This window comes from Saimiri boliviensis, chromosome 13 (genome assembly GCF_048565385.1).
Source record: "Saimiri boliviensis isolate mSaiBol1 chromosome 13, mSaiBol1.pri, whole genome shotgun sequence".
Taxonomy (NCBI): domain Eukaryota; kingdom Metazoa; phylum Chordata; class Mammalia; order Primates; family Cebidae; genus Saimiri; species Saimiri boliviensis.
In genome coordinates, this window is record NC_133461.1 from 3,100,064 (window position 1) to 3,120,701 (window position 20,638).

The following is a 20,638-nucleotide window of genomic DNA, read 5'->3' on the forward strand; positions in this document are numbered from 1 at the left end:
ATCACCTCCAACAACCCATCATAAATCTCACAGATCACACCACCTCCAACAACCAAATCACAGATCTCAGAGCACACCACCTCCAAAAACCAAATTACAAATCTCACAGATCACACCACCTCCAACAACCAAATCACCGATCTCAGATCATACCACTTCCAACAACCAATCACAAATCTCACACATCACACCACCTCCAACAACCAAATCACATATCTCAGGGTACACCACCTCTAACAACCAAGTTACAAATCTCACAGATCACACCACCTCAAACAATAAATCCCAGATCTTACCACCTCCAACAACCCAATCACAGATCTCAAATCACACCACCTCCAACAACCAAATCACATATCTCAGACCACACCACCTCTAACAACCAAGTTACAAATCTCACAGATCATACGACCTCAAACAATAAATCCCAGATCTCACCACTTCCAACAACCAAATCACACCTGGAAAATGCATGGAGCACACCAAGGGCTCCACTCAGACTTTACCATTTCTAGCTCCTTGCATAGCTACTGCCACCCTCTGAAACCTAGGCTAGGGCATTTATTGTCATTCCTTCCTGAGATGGATGGTACTGCTAGATTCTGTGTAGGAAACATAGGTGGAAAAGAGACAGACAGGCAGTTGATCACACCCCAACATCCATACCCTGAATGGCATGAATGTGAGTGAATCAAGGACACACCAGGGCCCACATGTCATCTGCGCCAGGTCAACAGGATGCAGACAGGAGGAGTTGGTGCAGATTCTGTTTGCTCTGTGCCCCTGAGCACCGAGACAGCACCTGAACTGCATGCTGTAGGAAAAGGGGCTTCCAGACATGCAGTGAAGACAGACGCAGAGATGCTATTCTGGGCCTCTGATGCCCAGGTGCTGACTGACTCTACAGAGAGCTCTGTCCAGTGAGAAATGAGCTGCTCAGAAATGCTGCACTTGCTCAGGTTCTGAGCTGCCATTTTACTCCAATAAATTTCTGTGTCCTTGCCATAACAAATCAAAAATATAAATATAATCTAATCAAATTGTGTGTGTGTGTGTGTGTGTGTGTGTGTGTGTGTGTTAAGGGTGCAGTCCATAGCCAACTTCAACCACTGCATACACTAAGTATGAAAGTAGCAAAAGCACAGGCTTCCTTCTGGGACCAGGTGGGTGGGAGGCAGGACTCGACCGCAGCTCCGACTCAGACGGACAGAGCAACATTTGGAGGCTCACACTGTGAATTTTTGCTCCAGAACAATCACAGGAATAAATCAGAAGCCTGAGGGGACCCACGGATGCTCTGAAGGAAATGGATTGCTCCTGCAGGAACCGGAAGACACCCCAAGTACTGAGCCACAGCAAGACCAGCCCAAGGAGAGTCTGAGCTCAGATAGGCCTAGCCCAGCCCCCACCCAATGGTCCTTCCCTACCCACCCTGGGAGTGGAAGACAAAGGGTGTATACTCCTGGGAGGTCCAGGGCCCTGCTCACCACCTGTTCCTCACTACACTACCACAGCTGATGCTCTCTGGAAAGCACCACCTCCCGCAGGAGGCCAGTGCATTAAACCACCAAACCTAAGAACCCTCACAGAGTCCACTTCACTGTCCTGCCACCTCCACTGGAACAGGCACTGGTATCCACGGCTGAGAGACCCACGGATGGTTCACATCACAGGACTCTGTGCAGACAACCCCCAGTACCAGCCTGGAGTTGGGTAGACTTGCTGGGTGTCTAGACCCAGAAGAGAGACAACAATCAGTACAGCTGGGTTCTCAGGGAGCCACAACCATAGGAAAAGGGGGACAGTTCCACATCAAGAGAACACCCCGTGGGACAAAAGAATCTGAACAACAGCCCTCAGCCCTAGACCTTCTCTCTGACAGAGCCTACCCAAATGAAAAGAAACCAGAAAGTCACTCTGGTAATACGACAAAACAAGGCTCTTTACCACCCCCAAAAGTCACACTAGTTTATAAGCAATGGATCCAAACCAAGAAGAGATCCCTGATTTACCTGAAAAAGAATTTAGGAAGTTAGTTATTAAGCTAATCAGGAAGGCACCAGAGAAAGGTGTAGCCCAAATTAAGAAAATCAAAAAAAAAAAAATGATACAAGAAGTGAAGAGAGAAATATTCAATGAAATTGATAGCATAAATAAGAAACAAGGAAAACTTCAGGAAACTACATACTTATAGAAATGCAAAATGCTCTAGAAAGTCCTAGCAATAGAACAGAACAAATAGAATAAAGAAATTCAGAGCCTGAAGACAAGGTCTTCAAGTTAACCCAATTCAACAACAAAGAAAAAACAGTAAGAAAATACAAAGCTTCCAAGAAGTCTGCGATTATGTTAAATGACCAAACCTAAGAATAATCGGCATTCCTGAGGAATACGAGATACCTAAAAGTTTGGAAAACATATTTGGGGGAATAATCGAGGAAAACTTCCCCAGCCTTGCTAAAGACCTAGATATCCAAATACAAGATGCACAAAGAACACCTGGGAAATTCACTGCAAAAATAGCATTGCTTAGCCACACTCAGCAATAGCAGTTAAAAAAGACAAAGAGGGACATTATATAATGATAAAAGGCCTTGTCCAACAGGAAAATACCACAATCCTAAACATACATGCATCTAACACTGGATCTCCCAAATTTATAAAATAATTACTAATACATTTAAGAAATGAGATAGACAGGAACACAATAATGGTGGGGGACTTCAATATTCCACTGACAGCACTAGACAGGTCATCAAGATAGAAAAGAAAGTCAACAAAGAGACAATGGATTTAAACTATACCTTGGAACAAACGAACTTAACAGATATATACAGAACATTCCATCTAGCAACTGCAGAATATACATTCTGTGCAATGGCATACGGAACTTTCTCCAAGATAGACCATATCATGCGCCACAAAATGAGCCTCAATAAATTTAAGAAAATTGAAATTATATCAAGGACTCTCTCAGACCACAGTGGAAAAAAACTGGAAATCAACTCCAAAAGGAATCTTCAAAACCATGCAAATACATGAAAATTCTATAACCTGCTCCTGAATGACCATTGGGTGAAAAATGAAATCAAGACAGAAATTTAAAAATTCTTTGAACTGAACAACAGTAGTGACACAACCTATCAAAACCTCTGGGATACAGCAAAGGCAGTGCTAGGAGGAAAGCTGATAGCCCTAAATATCTACATCAAAAAGCCTAAAAGAGCACAGACAGACAATTTAAGGTCACACCTCAGGGAACTAAAGAAACAAGAACAAACCAAAACCAAACCCAGCAGAAGAAAGGAAATAACATAGTTCAGAGCAGAACTAAATGAAATTAAAACAAACAAACAAAAAACAAAAGATAAATAAACAAAAAGCTGGTTCTCTGAAAAGATAAGTAAAATCGATAGAACATTAGCAAGATTAACCAAGAAAAGAAGAAAGGAAATCCAAATAACCTCACTAAGAAACGAAACAGGAGATATTACGACTGACACCACGGATATATAAAAGATCATTCGAGGCCACTATGAATACCCTTACACACATAAACTAGAAAACTTAGAAGAGATGGGTAAGTTTTTGGGAAGATACAATCCTCCTACCTTAAATCAGGAATAATTAGATACCCTGAACAGACCAATAACAAGCAGCAAGACTGAAATGGTAATTTTAAAAAATTATCAACCAAAAAAAAAAAAAAAGTCCACAACCAGATGGATTCACAGCAGAATTCTACCAGATGTTCAAAGAATTGGGACCAATCCTTTTGACACTATTCTACAAGGTGGAGAAAAAGAGAGCCCTTCCTAAATCATTCTATGGAACCAGTATCACCCGAATACCAAAACCAGGAAAGAACATAACCAAAAAAGAAAACTACAGACCAATATTTCTGAGGAACATAGATGCTAAAATCTTCAACAAAATATTAGCTAACTGAATCCAATAATATATCAAAAAGATAAATCACCATGATCAAGTGGGTTTCATACCAGGGATTCAGGAATGGTTTAATATATGCAAGTCAATAAATGCGATACACCACATAAACAGAATTAAAAACAAAAATCACATGATCATTTCTACAGCTGCAGAAAAAGCATTTCACAAAATCCAGCATCACTTTGTGATTAAAACTCGGCATACAAGGGACATACCTCAATAATAAAAGCCATCTATGACAAACCCTCAGCCAACATAATACTGAATGGGGAAAAGTTGAAAGCATTCCCTCTGAGAACCCCAACAAGACAAGGATGCCCACTCTCACCACTCCTCTTCAGCATGGTACTGCAAGTCCCAGCCAGAGCAATCAGACGAGAGAAAGAAATCAAGGGCACCCACATCGGCAAAGAGGAAATCAAACTGTCACTGTTTGCTGCTGATGATCGTTTACCTAGAAAACCCAAAAGATGGCCAGGCGCATTGGCTCACACCTATAATCCCAGCACTTTGGGAGGCTGAGGTAGGTGAATCATGAGGTAAGGAGAACAGGACCATCCTGGCCAACATGGTGAAACCTCATCTCTATTAAAAATATAAAAATTAGTTGGGTGTGATGGCGCATGCCTGCAACGCCAGCTACTCGGGAGGCTGAGGCACAAGAATAGCTTGAACCCAGGAGGTGGAGGTTTCAGTGTGTTGAGATTGTGCCACTGTACTGCAGCCTGGCGACAGAGCAAGACTCTGTCTCAAAAAGAAAAAAAAAAGAAAGAAAGAAAGAAAAAAGAAAACCCAAAAGTGTCCTCCAGAAGACTCCTAGAATTGATAAAATAATTCAGCAAAGTTTCCAAATACAAAATTAATGTCCACAAATCAGTAGCTCTTCTATACACCAAAAGCAACCAAGCTAAGAATCAAATCAAGAACTCAACCCCTTTTACAATAGCTGCAAAAACAAACAAAAAACTTAGGAAAATACCTAACCAAGGAGGTGACATACCTCCACAAGGAAAACTACAAAACACTGCTGAAAGAAATCACAGACAACACAAACAAATGGAAACACATCCCATGCTCATGGTTGAGTAGAATCAATACCGTGAAAATGACCATACTGCCAAAAGCAATCTACAAATTCAATGCAATTCCCATCAAAATACCACCATCATTCTTCACAGAATTAGAAAAAACAATTCTAAAATTCATATGGAACCAAAAAAGACCCCACATAGCCAAAGGAAGACAAAACAAAAACAACAAATCTGGAAGCATCACGTTACCTGATTTCAAACTATACTATAAGGTCATAGTGACCAAAACAGCGTGGTCCTGGTATAAAAATAGGCACATAGACCAATGGAACCGAATAGAGAACCCAGAAATAAACCCAAATACTTAACAGCCAGCTGATCTTTGACAAGGCGAGCAAAAACACAAAATGGGAAGAGACACCCTTTTCAGTAAAAGGTGCTGAGATAATTGGCGCCACACGTGGGAGAACGAAACTGGATCTTACCGCTCACCTTATGTAAAAATCAACTCAAGATCGATTAAAGACCTAAGTCTAAGAGCTGAGACTATACAAATTCTAGAAGATAACATTGAAAAAGCCCTTCTAGACATTGGCTTAGGCAAAAATTTCATGACCAAGAATGCAAAAGCAAATGCAATAAAAACAAAAGTAAATAGCTGAAACTTCATTACACTAAAGAGCTTTTGCATGGCAAAAGAAACAGTTGGCAGAGTGAACAGACAACACACAGAGTGGGAGAAAATCTTCACAATCTACACATCTAACAAAGGACCAATATCCAGAATCTACAACGAATTCAAACTAATCAGCAAGAAAAAAAAAATCCCATCAAAACGTGGGCTAAAGACACAAATAGACAATTTTCACAAGAAGATATACAAATGGCCAGCAAACATGAAAAAATGCTCAACATCACTAATGATCAGGAAAATGCAAATCAAAATTACAATGCAATGCCATCTTACTCCTACAAGAATGGCCATAATCAAAAAATCAAAAAACGGTACATGCTAGTGTGGATGCAGTGAACAGCGAACACTTCTATACTGCTGGTGGTAATGTAAACTAGCACAGCCACCATGGAAAACAGTGCAGAGATTCCTTAAAGAACTAGAAATGGAACTACCATTTGATCCGGCAATCCTACTGCTAAGTATCTACCCAGAGGAAAATAAGTCATTGTATGAAAAAGACATTTGCACATGCATGTTTATAGCAGCACAATTTGTGACTACAAAAACAGGGAACCAACACAAATGCTCATCAATCAACGGGTGGATAAAGAAACCGTGGTGTACATATATGATGAAAGGCTACTCAGTCATAAAATGGAATGAATTAACAGCATTCGCAGCGACCTGGATGAGATTGGAGGCCATTATTCTAAGAAAAGCAGCAGGAATGGAAAACCAAACATCCTATGTTCTCATAAGTGGAAGCTACGCTACAAGGATACAAAGGCCAAATAGGATGCGGTGTGTACAGCTTAGATGATGGGTGCACCAAAACCTTACAATCACCACTAAAGAACTTACTCATGTAACCAAACACTACCTGTTCCCCAACAACCTATGGAAATAAAAAAGTAAAGCACAGGCTTCCAGTCCACACAACTGAGGCTGTGCCATATGCACTGCACAACCACTGTGCGAACTGAAGGAAACAATGTATCCGCAACACACGGTGCAGCGCAGGTTGCCAAACAGCATGCGCTCCCAGGCGCGGCCTCCTCACCAGCATAGCTGTGTGCCCGCTTCATGTGCAGCTTCATGTTGCTCTTCTGTGTGAAGCCCATGACGCAGTAGGCGCACTTGTAGGGCCGCTCCCCCGTGTGCTTCTTCATGTGCACCTGCAGCGCGCTCTTCTGGTTGAAGGCTTTCTCACAAAGCGTGCAATGGAATGGCCGCTCCCCTGTGCAGAAACGGCACATGTCAATGTCTCTAAGAAGAGTGCAGGGGATGCCTGGGCTCAGCCCTGAGGTGTGAACAAGAGGGACTGAAGGCTTCTCTTTTCTCTTAGGCTTTCAGCCTGGCTGTCGTCTGAACAAAGGGCTGGAGGAGCCATGGGGAGACCAGAGGGAGCCTGGCCCGCAGCAGATGGGGCGCAGCAGAGGGACCAGAGAGCCTGTGGAAGCCCCGGCCCACGGTGAGTGGGTAGTCGTCAGATGATCACAACAGAAATGAGCCCAGGATGATGTGCTGTCAGGGCAGGGCGGAGACAGAAGGGCTGACGTGGAGCTATCATATCCCAGCCGAGAGGCAGAGAGATGGGAGAGCTTGTTTCTTTGTTCTGTGTTTTTTTCTCTAAGACAAAAGGTTTGAGCAGATTTAGGTGGTGTAGGAAAAGCCAGTAGAGAAAAAGTTTTAAGACAGAAGAGGAAGACTAAAAATGAAGTTCCCCAGTGACTTGAGGACGTGGGACCCAGGCATGGGGGGCCACCTGTCTGCTCTAGCAGGAGGGCAGGAGGAAGGTGATGTGGTCAACATCCCAGACACGGCACGGGAGCCTTGCCTGATGCTTGTTTCCTATGGTCGTAATGTAAGCAGCAAAATCTTTCAGGTGAAAAGTTAGTTAAGATGACAAATAGGTCAAAAATAAGCGGAAATGAACATGTGGCCCCTGCTTTATAAACAAAGCATTACATCACTTGTGAATATTGTACAGGTGGAATTCTGTTTCCTCGCCCATGATGTCTGCTCCAGGGAGTAAGGAAACCAGCACGTCCCTCCCCGTTACCTGTGTGGATGCGGCTGTGGCGCTCCAGCTGGCTTGGTTTGGCAAACGCCTTCTCACAAGTGTCGCATTTAAACACTCTTGGCTTCTGGGAGCTCAAAGAGGGGCCGGCCTGGTGCGTCTGCATGTGCTCCTGGGAGACAACACACAGAAATCAAGAAACGAGATCAAAATGGAGTTTTCACAACTGGAAACAAGAGAGCAAATCATTGCAAAGTTCCAGTCAGTGGCAGGGACGTCAAAGGCTTATCTGTGATTGTGTTCTTAAGGACTTTAATCCATTGGTAGTAACAAAAGGGTGATGGGCTAAGGGCTTCTCAGGGAGACCCTGGTCCCCATCTGAGCTTTACCACCTACTAGCTATGTGGCCCAGTCATATCTGTGTCCCAAATAGGGGTAGAAGCATCTCCTTCATTAGCTGTCACCAAGATTAAGACCAAGGACATCAAGCCATGAGCCTAGTGCAGGGGTCCAGGTGAGCTCTCTCCATTGGTTGCAGGGAATCCTGTCCCCATTTCACATACGAGTCTACCCCTGTGTCATGGCCTGAGGCCACCCATAGGTTGCTGCCCAAGGCCAGCTCTGTGAGGCCCTGCAGCGCCCAGCTGGGACGCATTCAGTGACTCTAACCCACAAGTCCTCACGGAATGCCTGTGATTCCAAAGTGTGTTCTTCCAGTGATATGACGACTGCCTCACGGTGGCTCCGGAGGCTTCTAAACCAAGAGGAAACTGTTCCCTTCTCATGTTATGTGATTGGCAACTTGAGAGATACTGCATTCACGTGATCACAAATTTCTCAAAGATCTGATAGCTGCTGTCCTTGCAGGCACCTGAGGATGTGCAATGTGGTTATTTCCCAAAATTTCACAAGCATAATAATTATCCTGATAGAATCCCAGTCTTTAGAGCTAACCTCTACCCTTTAAGGCAGAAATCAGGGAAAAGTACACAATTCTGTGTGTTTGCGATGCCCACCTGTGTTCCAGCCGCATACATTGCACTGCTCAAGGCCCAGCACAGACTGGGAGGTGGGTGTAATGAAAGCTGCAGGGTAGGAAAAGCAAACTCAGGAGGTGGGTGGGGGAGCCTCTCCAGCACTGCAGACCCGGCAGAGCCAGGACTGCAGGTGAGGCCTGACCATGGACTACACCGTCCGGACGACACCAGTCACCATCAACAGCTAGATTGCCTCCCTCCCCCACTCCACCTGGGGTTTCCACCTGATCTGTGTCGGATGTAACTGCAGCCACACTGAGTGCTAAGCTTCCTGAGGATGGAGCCGCCTATTTCTGGGACCATTGTCTTTGCATACAGGAGGTACTGACTGTCTGCTAAACTGAAAGGAGGACAGAGAGAGTCCATGGGGGACAGACTGTCTAGTGCAGGCGTCCCCGAACTACGGCCCGTGGGCCGCGTGCAGCCCCCTGAGGCCATTTATCCGGCCCCCCGCCGCACTTCAGGAAGGGGCACCTCTTTCATTGGTGGTCAGTGAGAGGAGCACAGTATGTGGCGGCCCTCCAACGGTCTGAGGGACAGTGAACTGACCCCCTGTGTAAAAAGTTTGGGGACGCCTGGTCTAGTGGGCTGAGATGGAAAGCTTTTATAACCGTGGCTTCTATGTCTCTGACCACCAGAGAGCTCTGTGGTGGTAAAAGAGCATATGTGGCTGTCATTCTATGCTGGTGGCTCTAAAAAAAAATACCGACCAGCTGCACTCCTCGAAGGGAGCAGTTAGGCCTTACCCTGCAGCATAGGGTGGCTGGATGAAGTAGGGGTGCTCCAGTTGGAGGAAGGAAGCATCTGGAGTTGCTGGGGAATGCCCCTGAAGGTGGCTCACAGCCAGGGACATCCTGTCTGCTCAGGCAATGTCCTCAGCATGAGGTTCAGGCAGTTCTGAAGCATTTATTGAATGAATGAATAAACTGAGCAAAGAAGGGAGAGGGCTTAGACTGCTCTTTCTCCATCCTGGTGGCAGAGCCAGAAACTCTGGTGGATGAGACCCTCGGGGTGCAGCCCAGAGGAAGCAGAGATCAAGGGCAGGGTAGAGGGAGCCTGTGCGTCGTGGCCACTTTTATTTCTTACTCTGTAGCCCTGTACACTGCCTTGATTTTGAATTTTTACCACCAGATCATTACGTGAAGCATGCCCATCCCATCCTTTGACCACAGAAGAGGATTCGAACATTGCCCGGCTTGTCCCAGCTCTGTGCCCCGGGCCAGCCAGGCCGCTCCTGATTTGAGCTCTTCTTGGACAGATGAGGCCACTTCCTTCACCATCTCCTCACATAATCATCACTGAACCTTTCTGTAGGTGCCACGGAGGAACCCAGAAGGCTCTGAGAGGCATGAGCAGGAGGCACCATCCTCTATTTGGGTGATTTGAGTAAGAAAGAAGAAGAAAGATAGGTTTCCAGGAGGGTGGGAGACGGGGACCAAGGGCTGGAGCTGAGGGCCTGAGAGCAGCACGTGGGCTGCAGAGAGGAGGCAGTAACCCCGTCTCAAGGGCCTCACTAGACAGAGGCGTGTGGACCTGCTGCTTCCAGCCAGGTGGTGGCACTGAAGAGTTTCCCGTGGGGCCAGTGACACCGGACGGGCTGGGCAGAGCTGTGGAGAGACCAGAAGAACGGCCACCATTCATTTCTTAACTGGGCAGTCATGACGCCCTCATTTTAACCCCCTTTTCACAGTGACCTGCTGGGCAGGCCCCCACCATGGACCCCTGAAGAAATGGACTCTCACTTTTAAACATATGCCTACCTGTTTTCTTTCAATCCGATTCCCTTCCCTTTCTCAATCAGGGTGATCCTACTCATAGCCTTCTCTGAAAGTCTACAGGGTTTGCAGCTACGGTTTCATTCATCTTTTTGCCCATTTATGCAAAACTATGCATAAGCCGTGATTCCGTCTAGACAAAACTCAGACGCGACTGTCTAGCCAGAAGACAGAACGGTGCCCTGCCTGCCTGAGATGTGAAGACCAGGGTGCTGGAGAGCGCAGAATGAGAAAAGTTCACTTCAAGTGGGTAAGATCAGCTCTCTTTATAAGTAATCCATGAGAACTAACAACCTCTCTGTGAGTGAGCAAGGAGTTTCAGAAATGTCCAAACTGCATTCAAATTGACAAACACAACCTCAAAAATGCCTTCAGATGTTTAAGTAGTCTGGTGGGTCACATTTTATTAGGTCTTAAGAAAGTTTCTCTTAAGAAAGAGAGGAGATAGGAACCTAGAGAGGGATCTTAGAAATGAGATTGGGCATGTTTTTCAACTGAACTGCGAGACATGGCACAGAACACAGGCATGCTATGTCATCTGAAGTAGAATAATGCTGAACATCTGACCGTAACCTAGTTCTCCCTGGAACGTGTTCTTCAAGACAATGACAAATGTTCCTCAAGAACGAATTTCATCGTAAAGTAAGTTTGTGATCAGCTGGAGTTAATACATTCTTACTCTAACACCTGTCGGTCTGGCTCTGCTATAGCGAGGTGTGAATTTCTAAGGGGCGGTGCCGTGCCCTGAAGTTGGAGCGGACTCAGCAGAGCCCATTGGCCATCAGCTCACCAGAAGGTGTGAAAAGGGAGAATCTTGTTGCTAGTTAATTTTGCTGTGCAGAAGCTCTTCAGTTTAACTGGATCCAATTTGTCAACTTTGGCTTGTGATGCAAGTGCTTCTTGCATCTGCGTCATGAAGTCTTTGCCTCTTCCTACATCCAGAATGGGACTGTCTAGGTTGTTGTCCAGGGTTTTTATAGTTGCGGGTTTTACATTTAAGCCTTCAATCCATCGTGGAACAGAAAACCAAATACCGCGTGTTCTCACTGATAAGTGGGTGCTAAATGAGAACACATGCGCCCACAGAGGGGAGCAACGCATACATGCAGAGGGCTCCTTGAGGAAGGAGGGAGAGGAGCAGGGAAATAAGTACTGGCTACTAAGCTGCGTACCAGGGTAATGAAACAATTTGTACAACAAAACCCTGTGACCTGAGTTGATCTATATAACAAACCTGCACCTGTACCCCTGAACCTAAAGTAAAAGTAAAAAAAAGAAAAAAGAACCCAAGCAGCCAAGTAACAGGCTTCCTTCAGGCACAGAGAGGGAGGAGTGAAGGTCTCAGGGCTCACCAGCCCCTGGTGGGACCCTGGGAGAGGAGCCACAGCCGGGTCCCTGGGCTTCCCAGCACAGAAAGGGCTGTCACCACTGACACCACTGGTCTGCGATACATCCAATGCTGTGTGCTCTAGTCCACACTACAAAAAAGCCACTCTGGTCACAGGGATACAAGGATTCCAGTTCCTGGGACAGGAATTTCTCCTTTAAGTAGGATTCTTCCTTTTTCCAGTCCGACACTCATGAAAAGACAACAAACACACTAAAGCCAAAAGCAATCCCGCCCCCAACGTAAACAGGAACCCCAAGGGTCCAGGCAGCCGTCTTCCCAGCGCAGCTTTCCTTCTCGGCCAGTGTGGCACAGCTCCGCCCTCTGTGCAGCTCGGCACGGTTGGTCAGGAATTTTGCAGGCCATGCCTCACTTGGAATTTGTCTGTTTTTCTCATGTTATGTATGTTACGCAGTTTTTGGGAAAAGTGCCATTTTCATCCCACACTGCCAAGGACAGATGCCAGCTTGATGTGTGGGTGCTGATGGGGGCCCTGGCCCCTGGGCTGGAGTGGTGCTGACCAGGCACCCGTGGTGCACACTCTTGTGTTCCACCCTTCCGCACCCCATTCCCTTCACATGAAGACAGCGCCCTGGGCTGGATGTTGGAGCACCTGGTCACACGGCCCTGGGGGTCCTCCAAATCACCTGCTGGGATTCTGCCTCCCGTGCACTACGGCACAGCATCCTCCAGGGGGATGTCCCCAAATGCATCCTCTGCCTCCCACTCGTGGGTGCTCCAGTCCCCACTGTGTGATAGCTCTGCTGCAGTGGACAGCACGGGCAGCTAAACTTTGGGAGGCTGAAGGGGCATCTTCATGGCTGGTCCCCAGGGTGAGCACACGTGCGTTTGTTAGGGCCGCCCAATGCCCCTACATAAAGTCCTACCAAGTGACAGTCTCCCCAGCAATTACATGAGCCAGCCTCTGTTTCCCCACAGCCTCGCAACAGGTGCTGATAGATTTTTAGATTTTTGCCACTCTGACAAGGGAGACAGGGTATTTCAATGCTCTTTCAATTTGTATTGGAAACTGACCATGACTTGCAGGTGAACACGTGATCTATTCATCTGTACAGCCAGCGGACCTCTTACAATGCAACAACAATACACCTACATCTCTTGACCTTTTCCTCAAAAACACACATACAGAAAAGGTTTTCAGATCCTGTCTTGCCATAGCTGGACTCCCAGTGGTGTTAAATCTTAGACTCTGCCTCTCTAGCAGCCTGGGGGGTACACAGCTGCACTGTGGCACGGTGGGCCTACCTTGAGGTGCGTGGCGCGCTTGAAGGCCTTCCTGCACACGGGGCAGCCGTGGATGCGCTCCCGGCCGTGCACTTCCTTGCTGTGGTGCATCAGCACCGCCGCCGATGAGAAAGTGCGGTCACATTCCAGGCACTGGTGTGCCCGGCCCTCCTTCTCCGGCTGGCTGCCCGGGGCCAGGTTCCCAGAGACGCCAGCTACCTGGAAAGAGCCAGAAATTCTGTGACTTTCCATGCACTCAACTGGACTTGTGCAGTCTGTGAACTGACACACGCCATGGTGATAACAGGGACATTCTTAGCACGGACACATTGAACCCACATTGCATGCATGTCCTAGCATCAGGGTAATTAAGCCAGAGGCACCTTCCACACAGTGTGAGACCAGAATGCACACTGTCCTGCAAGACTGAGACCGCACAACAGCAGGTAATGAATGAGCTCTGCTGCTGAACTGACCAGGTGCAAATCCCAGTTCCAACGAGACGGTCCGGGCTACTCCAGGCTAAGTACTGAACCAGTCCGTGCTTGGTCCTCCTGGGAGAAACACCTACCTGCCAAGGCTGCACAGTGTAGCATTCACTAAATGCTTGCTGCTGGTAGTAGCTTTAGATAAGCAATTCTTAATAGCAAAAGGTGTTTTTAACCTTTTAATAGAATTAAATCGTTTTTTCCAAACTGTGGATCACAACCAACAAGGTTTTCAAATCATTTTAATGGGACGCCACCACCACTTGAAAAAATAATGAAAAAAGTAGGAGGAATTTATTACACAGCTTTTTTTCTTTTTAATTTTTTTTTTTTTTTTTTTTTTTGAGACGGCGTCTTGCTCTTTTTCCCAGGCTGAAGTACAATGGCGCAACTGTAGCTCCCAAAAGCCTGAAACTCCTAGGCTCAAGCAATCCTCCCACCTCAGCCCTGCCAAATACCTGGGACCACAAGTTCTCACCGCCTCACCATCATGCCCAGCTAATTTTCTAATTTTTTGTACAGACAGGGTCTCCCTATGTTGCTCAGGTTGGTCTTAAAACTCCTGGACTCAAAGGATCCTCCTGCCTCAGTCTCCCAAGTGCTGGGATTACAGGTATGAACCACTGCACCTGGCTGACTCAGCTTTTGTAAACAACAGATTTCAATTTTGCAGATGCAAATTTCTATGAGATGGCTTAACAAAGCAATCATAACGAAAATTAACGAGATTGGTTAACATTTTTATTATTCCCAGTTTATCAAATACTTTTTCATTAATTTGGGAATGTAATATAAGAAATAAGTAAAAATTAAAGAAAAATACTTAAACAACAACAAAATATTTCTATAGGATGCTGTATTATTAATTGGTGCTGTAATTTAAAAAAAGGAATGAAATTGGTAAAAAGGAAACAAAAGAGAAGGATCAGAAAAGACATGGCTGCCATGTGAGATGCCTGGGACAGGAGTTATTCCATAGTATGACACCTGTGTCAGGTGCGTGTCTACACATGAGTGTCTGTAGGTGTTATTCTATATGACTCCTGTGTCAGGTGTGTGTCTACACGTGAGTATCTGTAGGTGTTATTCTATAACATGACACCTGTGTCAGGTATGTGTGTCTACACGTATCTATAGGTGTTATTCTATATGACTCCTGTGTCAGGTGTGTGTCTACACGTGAGTATCTGTAGGTGTTATTCTATATGACTCCTGTGTCAGGTGTGTGTCTACACGTGAGTATCTGTAGGTGTTATTCTATATGACTCCTGTGTCAGGTGTGTGTCTACACGTGAGTATCTGTAGGTGTTATTCTGTAACATGACACCTGTGTCAGGTGTGCATCTACACATATCTGTGAATGTAAAGAAAAATGACAGAAACACACGTGTGTTTCAGGTCACCACATATAAATATATTCTGTGTGTGTCAAAAAAGTCTGATAAACACAGGAATAAATGATACTGAAGGCTGGTTGTGTAACTGCAGATAAATGCATGCTGAAGAACATCAACTCAAGCAAAAACCTGTAGTTACGGAGCTGCCTCATGTCCTCCATCAGTATTGCCAAGTATCCACCAGTAGTCATGGCGATGAACACACACACAAAATTGTTTCTGACCCAAAAATTTTACTCATGAGATGTGAGAAGTCATTAACTGATCCACATTATTCAAGAAAAGACAAACACACAAAACTTTAAAAACCATTTCTGCAAAATATTTTTCAGCATAACCACAGCAAAGCTTCTGAATCATTGCTACTACTGTGAACTATCCAATGTTTTGCTGAATTTCATAATTACATATATATGAAAATCTGGAAAGAGACTCAATTATATTAATAGAATATTGCTAAAATCATACTTGTCCAAAAGAGAAGGGGAAATCAGTTAGAGAAGGAGTGTGAGATGACTTTTCAGCCTGAAACATAAACTCGGCCACAGCTAGAAATCATCTTATCTGCTTCCCACAGCAGTTATTCCACGTGGGGGCAGGAGGATAGAAGCGTGTATGAACACCACCTCCCAAGCATGAGGAGTGTGGCTTTTGGGAAGCAGAAGAGGGAGGAAAGCAGCCTTACGTCCACCTCCTAATGAGCCCAGAGAGACCTAGTGCTGATCCAGCATCCTTTGTGTCCAGCGGCCAGCACTGGCAGGAACTTTAATGTTTGCTGAATTCAAACAAGGCAGCTTTCAGAGAAATACTATCCACAACACACACCTTGGCACACGATCAGCCTTCTGACCCCAAACCTCCCTCTAAAAACCTGCCCCTTACTAAATAGCCCAGTTGAGACTGGCTGAGCTCAAGTAACAGGAAATCCAGGTGTAAACGCTCAAAACGATATTCTTCTATTAAGACATGAAGAGTGGGGTAAGACAGATCTGGGTTCAAACGCCAGCTCTCTCTACTGGCAGGGTGACTTTTAAGGTATTCAAAGCTACCCTTAAATCATAGATTCCTTAGGAATAAAATGGCCCTGACACTTAGACACCTCAAGGCTGTGGGGAGGGCTCAGCTACATAAGACCACATGCCCAGTGGGAGCCTGGCCTCAGACAGCTGGCCAGCCAGTGTCATCTCTTTTCTCCAGCAAAACCAGCTTCAAAAGCCATCTCCACCTTAAGCAGTGAGTGGAGAAGGAAAGGCAGTTTGCTGCAGTCGTTCCCCGCTGATGTAATAGCTTGAAGTTGCTAACCAAGTTAGGTCAGGTCTCTTAAACCTTACAGGAAGGGTCAGCTAGAAATTAGCTCATTCGTTTTTGTAAAGACAGGCTGAGTAAGGGGGCAGACTGTCAATGGCTCTCAGGATAAGGATGATTTTACGTTGTGAGCACACATCTTGTCAGATCAGGATGGATTTCTCTTCAGATGAACCATGAAGAAAAAGATTTTTAAAAAGAAAAGCAAAGATAGTTGCTCTAGGGACTTCACTAGAGAGTGAAGTGAGCCCCAGCCTACAGCTGCTCCACCACCACCGATAGTGTCCTGAGCACTTGCTTTGGGCCAGGACCTGTGCTCAGTGCCAGGGAATGTGATTTGCCCAAGCTTTGACCACCAGGAGGCAGTCCTAACTACACCTCTGTTTGGGTTTTTTTTGAAACACAAACTCGCTCTGTCACCCAGGCTGGAGTGCCGTGGCGAGCACAGCTCACTGCAGTCTTGAACTCCTGGGCTCAAGCAGTCCTCCTGCCTCAGCCTCCTAAAGTGCTAGGATTACAGGGGTGAACTACCGTGCCTGGACACGTCTGTCTTCAAAACAGGCCATCACACAGACCTAGGATTGCCTGAGGTCTCTTGGCCAGAAAGCACGGGCGCAGGGATGTACACACATCATCAGAGGCTACAGCCAGCACTCCTAGCCACTCTACAGCGGGTTCAGATAAGCCCAGGGTGCTCAAAGGGGCCCCAGCTTCCTTCCAGACGCACAGGCCACAGGCAGACCCAGGCATGGGTCTGAAGTCTCTGGTCAGTGCCCAGGTCAGAGCCTGGAAGCGTCAATGTGCATTCCATCTGTGTCAATAGAGCATTAGGATGAAATTAGACAGTGATTAACGCCAATTAATGTTGGCAAACAGTGCTACCACCTAACAAGGGAAATTTACAGAAAACATCTAACAGAATTTCTCTCGATAATTAAGACATGTCTTGTTTTCATTGAACTCTGCTTCTTTTTGCCCTTCATAGATACCGTTTCACTTTTACAAACTGAAAGTCTGTGGCAGTGCTGCTTCGAGCAAGTCTCTCAGTGCTATTTTTCCAATGGCACATGCTCACTTCCTGTCTCTGTCACATTTTGGTAGTTCTTGCAGTATTTCAAACGTTTTCATTATAGCGCTATCTGTTACAGTAACCTGTGATCAGCGATCCTTGATGTTACTATTCTAATTGTTTTGGGGCACCACAAACCCCGCCTACATAAAATGGCAAACAGTCTACAAACGTTGTTTGTGTCTGGCTGCTTTATCACCTGGCCATCCCACCTCTCCTTGGGCCTCCCTGTTCTCTGAGACACAACAATACTGGAGTTAGGCCAATTAATAACCCTCCGATGGCCTCTAAGTGTTCAAGTGAAGGAAGAGTCACATACCCGTCACTTCAAAAGCTGGAAATGATTAAGCTTAATGAGGAAGGCATGGAGAGAGCTGAGATAGGCTGAAAGCGCAGCCTCTTGTGTCAAACTATTAGCCAAGCTGTGAAATGAAGGAAACGTTCTTGAAAGAAATCAACAGTCTTATCCAGTGAGCCCACGAATGATAAGAAAGTGAAACTGCCTTATTGCTGATAAGCAGAAAGTTTTAATGGCCTGGACAGATCAAAACAGCCACAACCTTCGCTTAAGCCAAAGCCTAATCCAGAGCGAGACTCTTCCACGTTATGAAGTCTGAGAGCTGAGGAAGCTGCAGAAGAAAAGCTGGAAACCAGCAGAGGTTGGTCCAGGAGAACTAAGGGCAGAAGCCACCTCTGTAACGTAACAGTGCAAGGTGAAGCAGCAAGTGCTGATGGAGAAGCTGCAGCAAGTTCCCCAGAACATCTAGCCAGCATCTTCAGTGAAGGTCACTTCACTGAACAACAGATTTTCAGTGCAGACAGAACAGCCTTACAGTGGAAGAAGATGCCACCCAGGCCTTGCATAGCTATAGAAAAGTCAGTGTCTGTCTTCAAAGTACAGGCTGACTCTCCTGTGAGGGGCTAATGCAGCTGGTGACTTTAAGCTGAAGCTAGTGCTCATTTATCATTCCAAAATCCAAGAGCCCTTAAGAATGACGCTGAATCCATTCTTTCTGTGCTCTACAAATGAAACAATAGAGCCTGAATGACAGCATGTCTGTTTACACTATGATTACTGAATATTTTAAGCCCACTGCTGAGACCTACTGGTCAGAAAAAATGATTCCTTTCAAAATATTCCTGCTCATTGACAATTCACCTGCTCACCCAAGAGCTGCGATGGAGGAATACAGAGAGAAATGTTGCTTTCATGTCTCACTTCCAAAGTTTTCCTTTCATGAAAGCGAAATCTTTTATGAAAGGAAGAACTGATGCAGTAAACTTCATTGCTGTCTTATTTTAAGATATTGCTATAGCCACCCCAACCTTCAGCAACCATCATCTTCTTCAGTGAGCAGCCATCAACATCAAGGTGAGAGCCTCCACCAGCAAAATGACTGCACTCCCTGAAGGCTCAGGTGATCATCAGCATTTTTAACAATAAGGTATTTTTTAATTCATTTTTTAAATTGCATTTTAGGTTCTGGGGCACATGTGAAGAACATGGAAGGCTGCTGCACAGGTACACACAAGGCAGTGTGGTTTGCTGCCTTCCTCCTCATCACCTGGCATTTCTCCCCATGTTATCCCTCCCCAACTCCCCACCCTCCACTGTCCTTCCCCTATTTCCCTCTAACAGACCCCAGTGTGTGATGCTCCCCTCCCTGTGTCCGTGTGTTCTCACTGTTCAACACCCACCTATGAGTGAGAACATGCGGTGTTTGATTTTCTGTTCTTGTGTCAGTTTGCTGAGAATAATGGTTGCCAGCTTCATCCATGTCCCTACAAAGGACACAAACTCATTTTTTATGGCTGCATAGTATTCCATGGTGAATATGTGCCACATTTTCCCTGTCCAGTTTATCATTGATGGGCATTTGGGTTGGTTCCAGGTCTTTGCTATTGTAAACAGTGCTGTAATGAACATTCGTGTGCATGTGTCCTTATAATAGGATGATTGATAATCCTTTAGCTATATACTCAGTAATGGGATTGCTGAGTCAAATGGAATTTCTATTTCTAGGTCCTTGAGGAATCGCCACACTGTCTTCCACAATGGTTGAATTAATTTACACTCCCACCAACAGTGTAAAAGTGTTCCCATTTCTCCACATCCTTTCCAGCATCTGTTGTCTCCAGATTTTTTAATGATCGCCATTCTAACTGGTGTGAGATGGTATCTCAATGTAGTTTTGATTTGCATTTCTCTAATGACCAGTGATGATGAGCACTTTTTCATATGTTTGTTGGCCTCATATATGTCTTCTTTTGTAAAGTGTGTGTTCCTATCCTTTGCCCACTTTTGAATGGGCTTGTTTGTTTTTTTCTTGTAAATCTGTTTTAGTTCTTTGTAGATTCTGGATATTAGCCCTTTGTTAGATGGGTAGATTGCAAAAAACTTTTTCCCATTCTGTTGGTTGCCGATTCACTCTAATGACTGTTTCTTTTGCTGTGCAGAAGCTGTGAAGTTTGATTAGGTCCCATTTGTCTATTTTGGCTTTTGTTGCCATTGCTTTTGGCGTTTTAGTCATGAAGTCCTTGCCTATGCCTACGTCCCGAATGGTTTTGCCTATATTTTCTTCTAGGATTTTTATGGTGTTAGATCTTATGCTTAAGTCTTTAACCCATCTGGAGTTAAGCAATAAGGTATTTTTAAATCGAGGTATATATATTTAAAAAATAATAATAATGCTGGCTAGGCATGGTGGCTCATGCCTGTAATCCCAGTACTTTCGAAGGCTGAGGTGGGTGGATCACTTGAGATCAAGAGTTCCAGACAAGTCTGGCCAATATGGCAAAACCTCATCTCTACTAAGAATACAAAAGTTAGCCAGGTGTGGTGGTGCACACCTGTAATCCCAGCTACCTGGAAGGTTGAAACGAGTTGAAGTGAGCTGAGATTGCACTACTGCACTCCATCTTGGGCGACAGAGTGAGACTCTGTCTCAAAAAAAAAAGAATGCTGCTGAACACTGTTATTACAGTATAGTATAAACATAATGTTTATATGCCCTGGGAAACCAGCAAATTAGTATGACTTGCTTTGTTGTGATAATTGCTTTAGTGCAAGCTCTAGTTACTCCGGTCAAATTGCAGGACATCCCCAGTGCTGGTCAAATCACATTTCTTTGTGAAAAAGCCCTTGTCCTACTGAAAAACCAGTTATTATTTTGAAAACCCATTTGCTAAAAATGTTTAATGCTTCTTAAATTCAGAGATTATTCATCATCTGTGCTTTAATTTTCACCCTGGAAACT

General features: G+C 45.2%; 1 protein-coding gene across 5 annotated transcripts in view; it reads right to left on the reverse strand.

Moving 5' to 3' along the window:
- The window catches only part of ZNF236 (zinc finger protein 236), a 160,523-nt gene that overhangs the window by 6,339 nt on the left and 133,546 nt on the right, over positions 1-20,638 (reverse strand). For 4 of the 5 annotated variants that reach the window (XM_074383234.1, XM_074383235.1, XM_074383233.1 and 1 more), the window contains 3 exons: positions 13,144-13,341; positions 7,721-7,850; positions 6,719-6,895 (listed from right to left, as the gene is read on the reverse strand). In XM_074383234.1, the coding sequence (XP_074239335.1) occupies positions 6,719-6,895; positions 7,721-7,850; positions 13,144-13,341 (505 nt within the window). Of the gene's footprint in view, positions 1-6,718; positions 7,288-7,720; positions 7,851-13,143; positions 13,342-20,638 lie in introns of those variants that run through there. The other variant, XM_074383232.1, reaches the window with a different exon arrangement.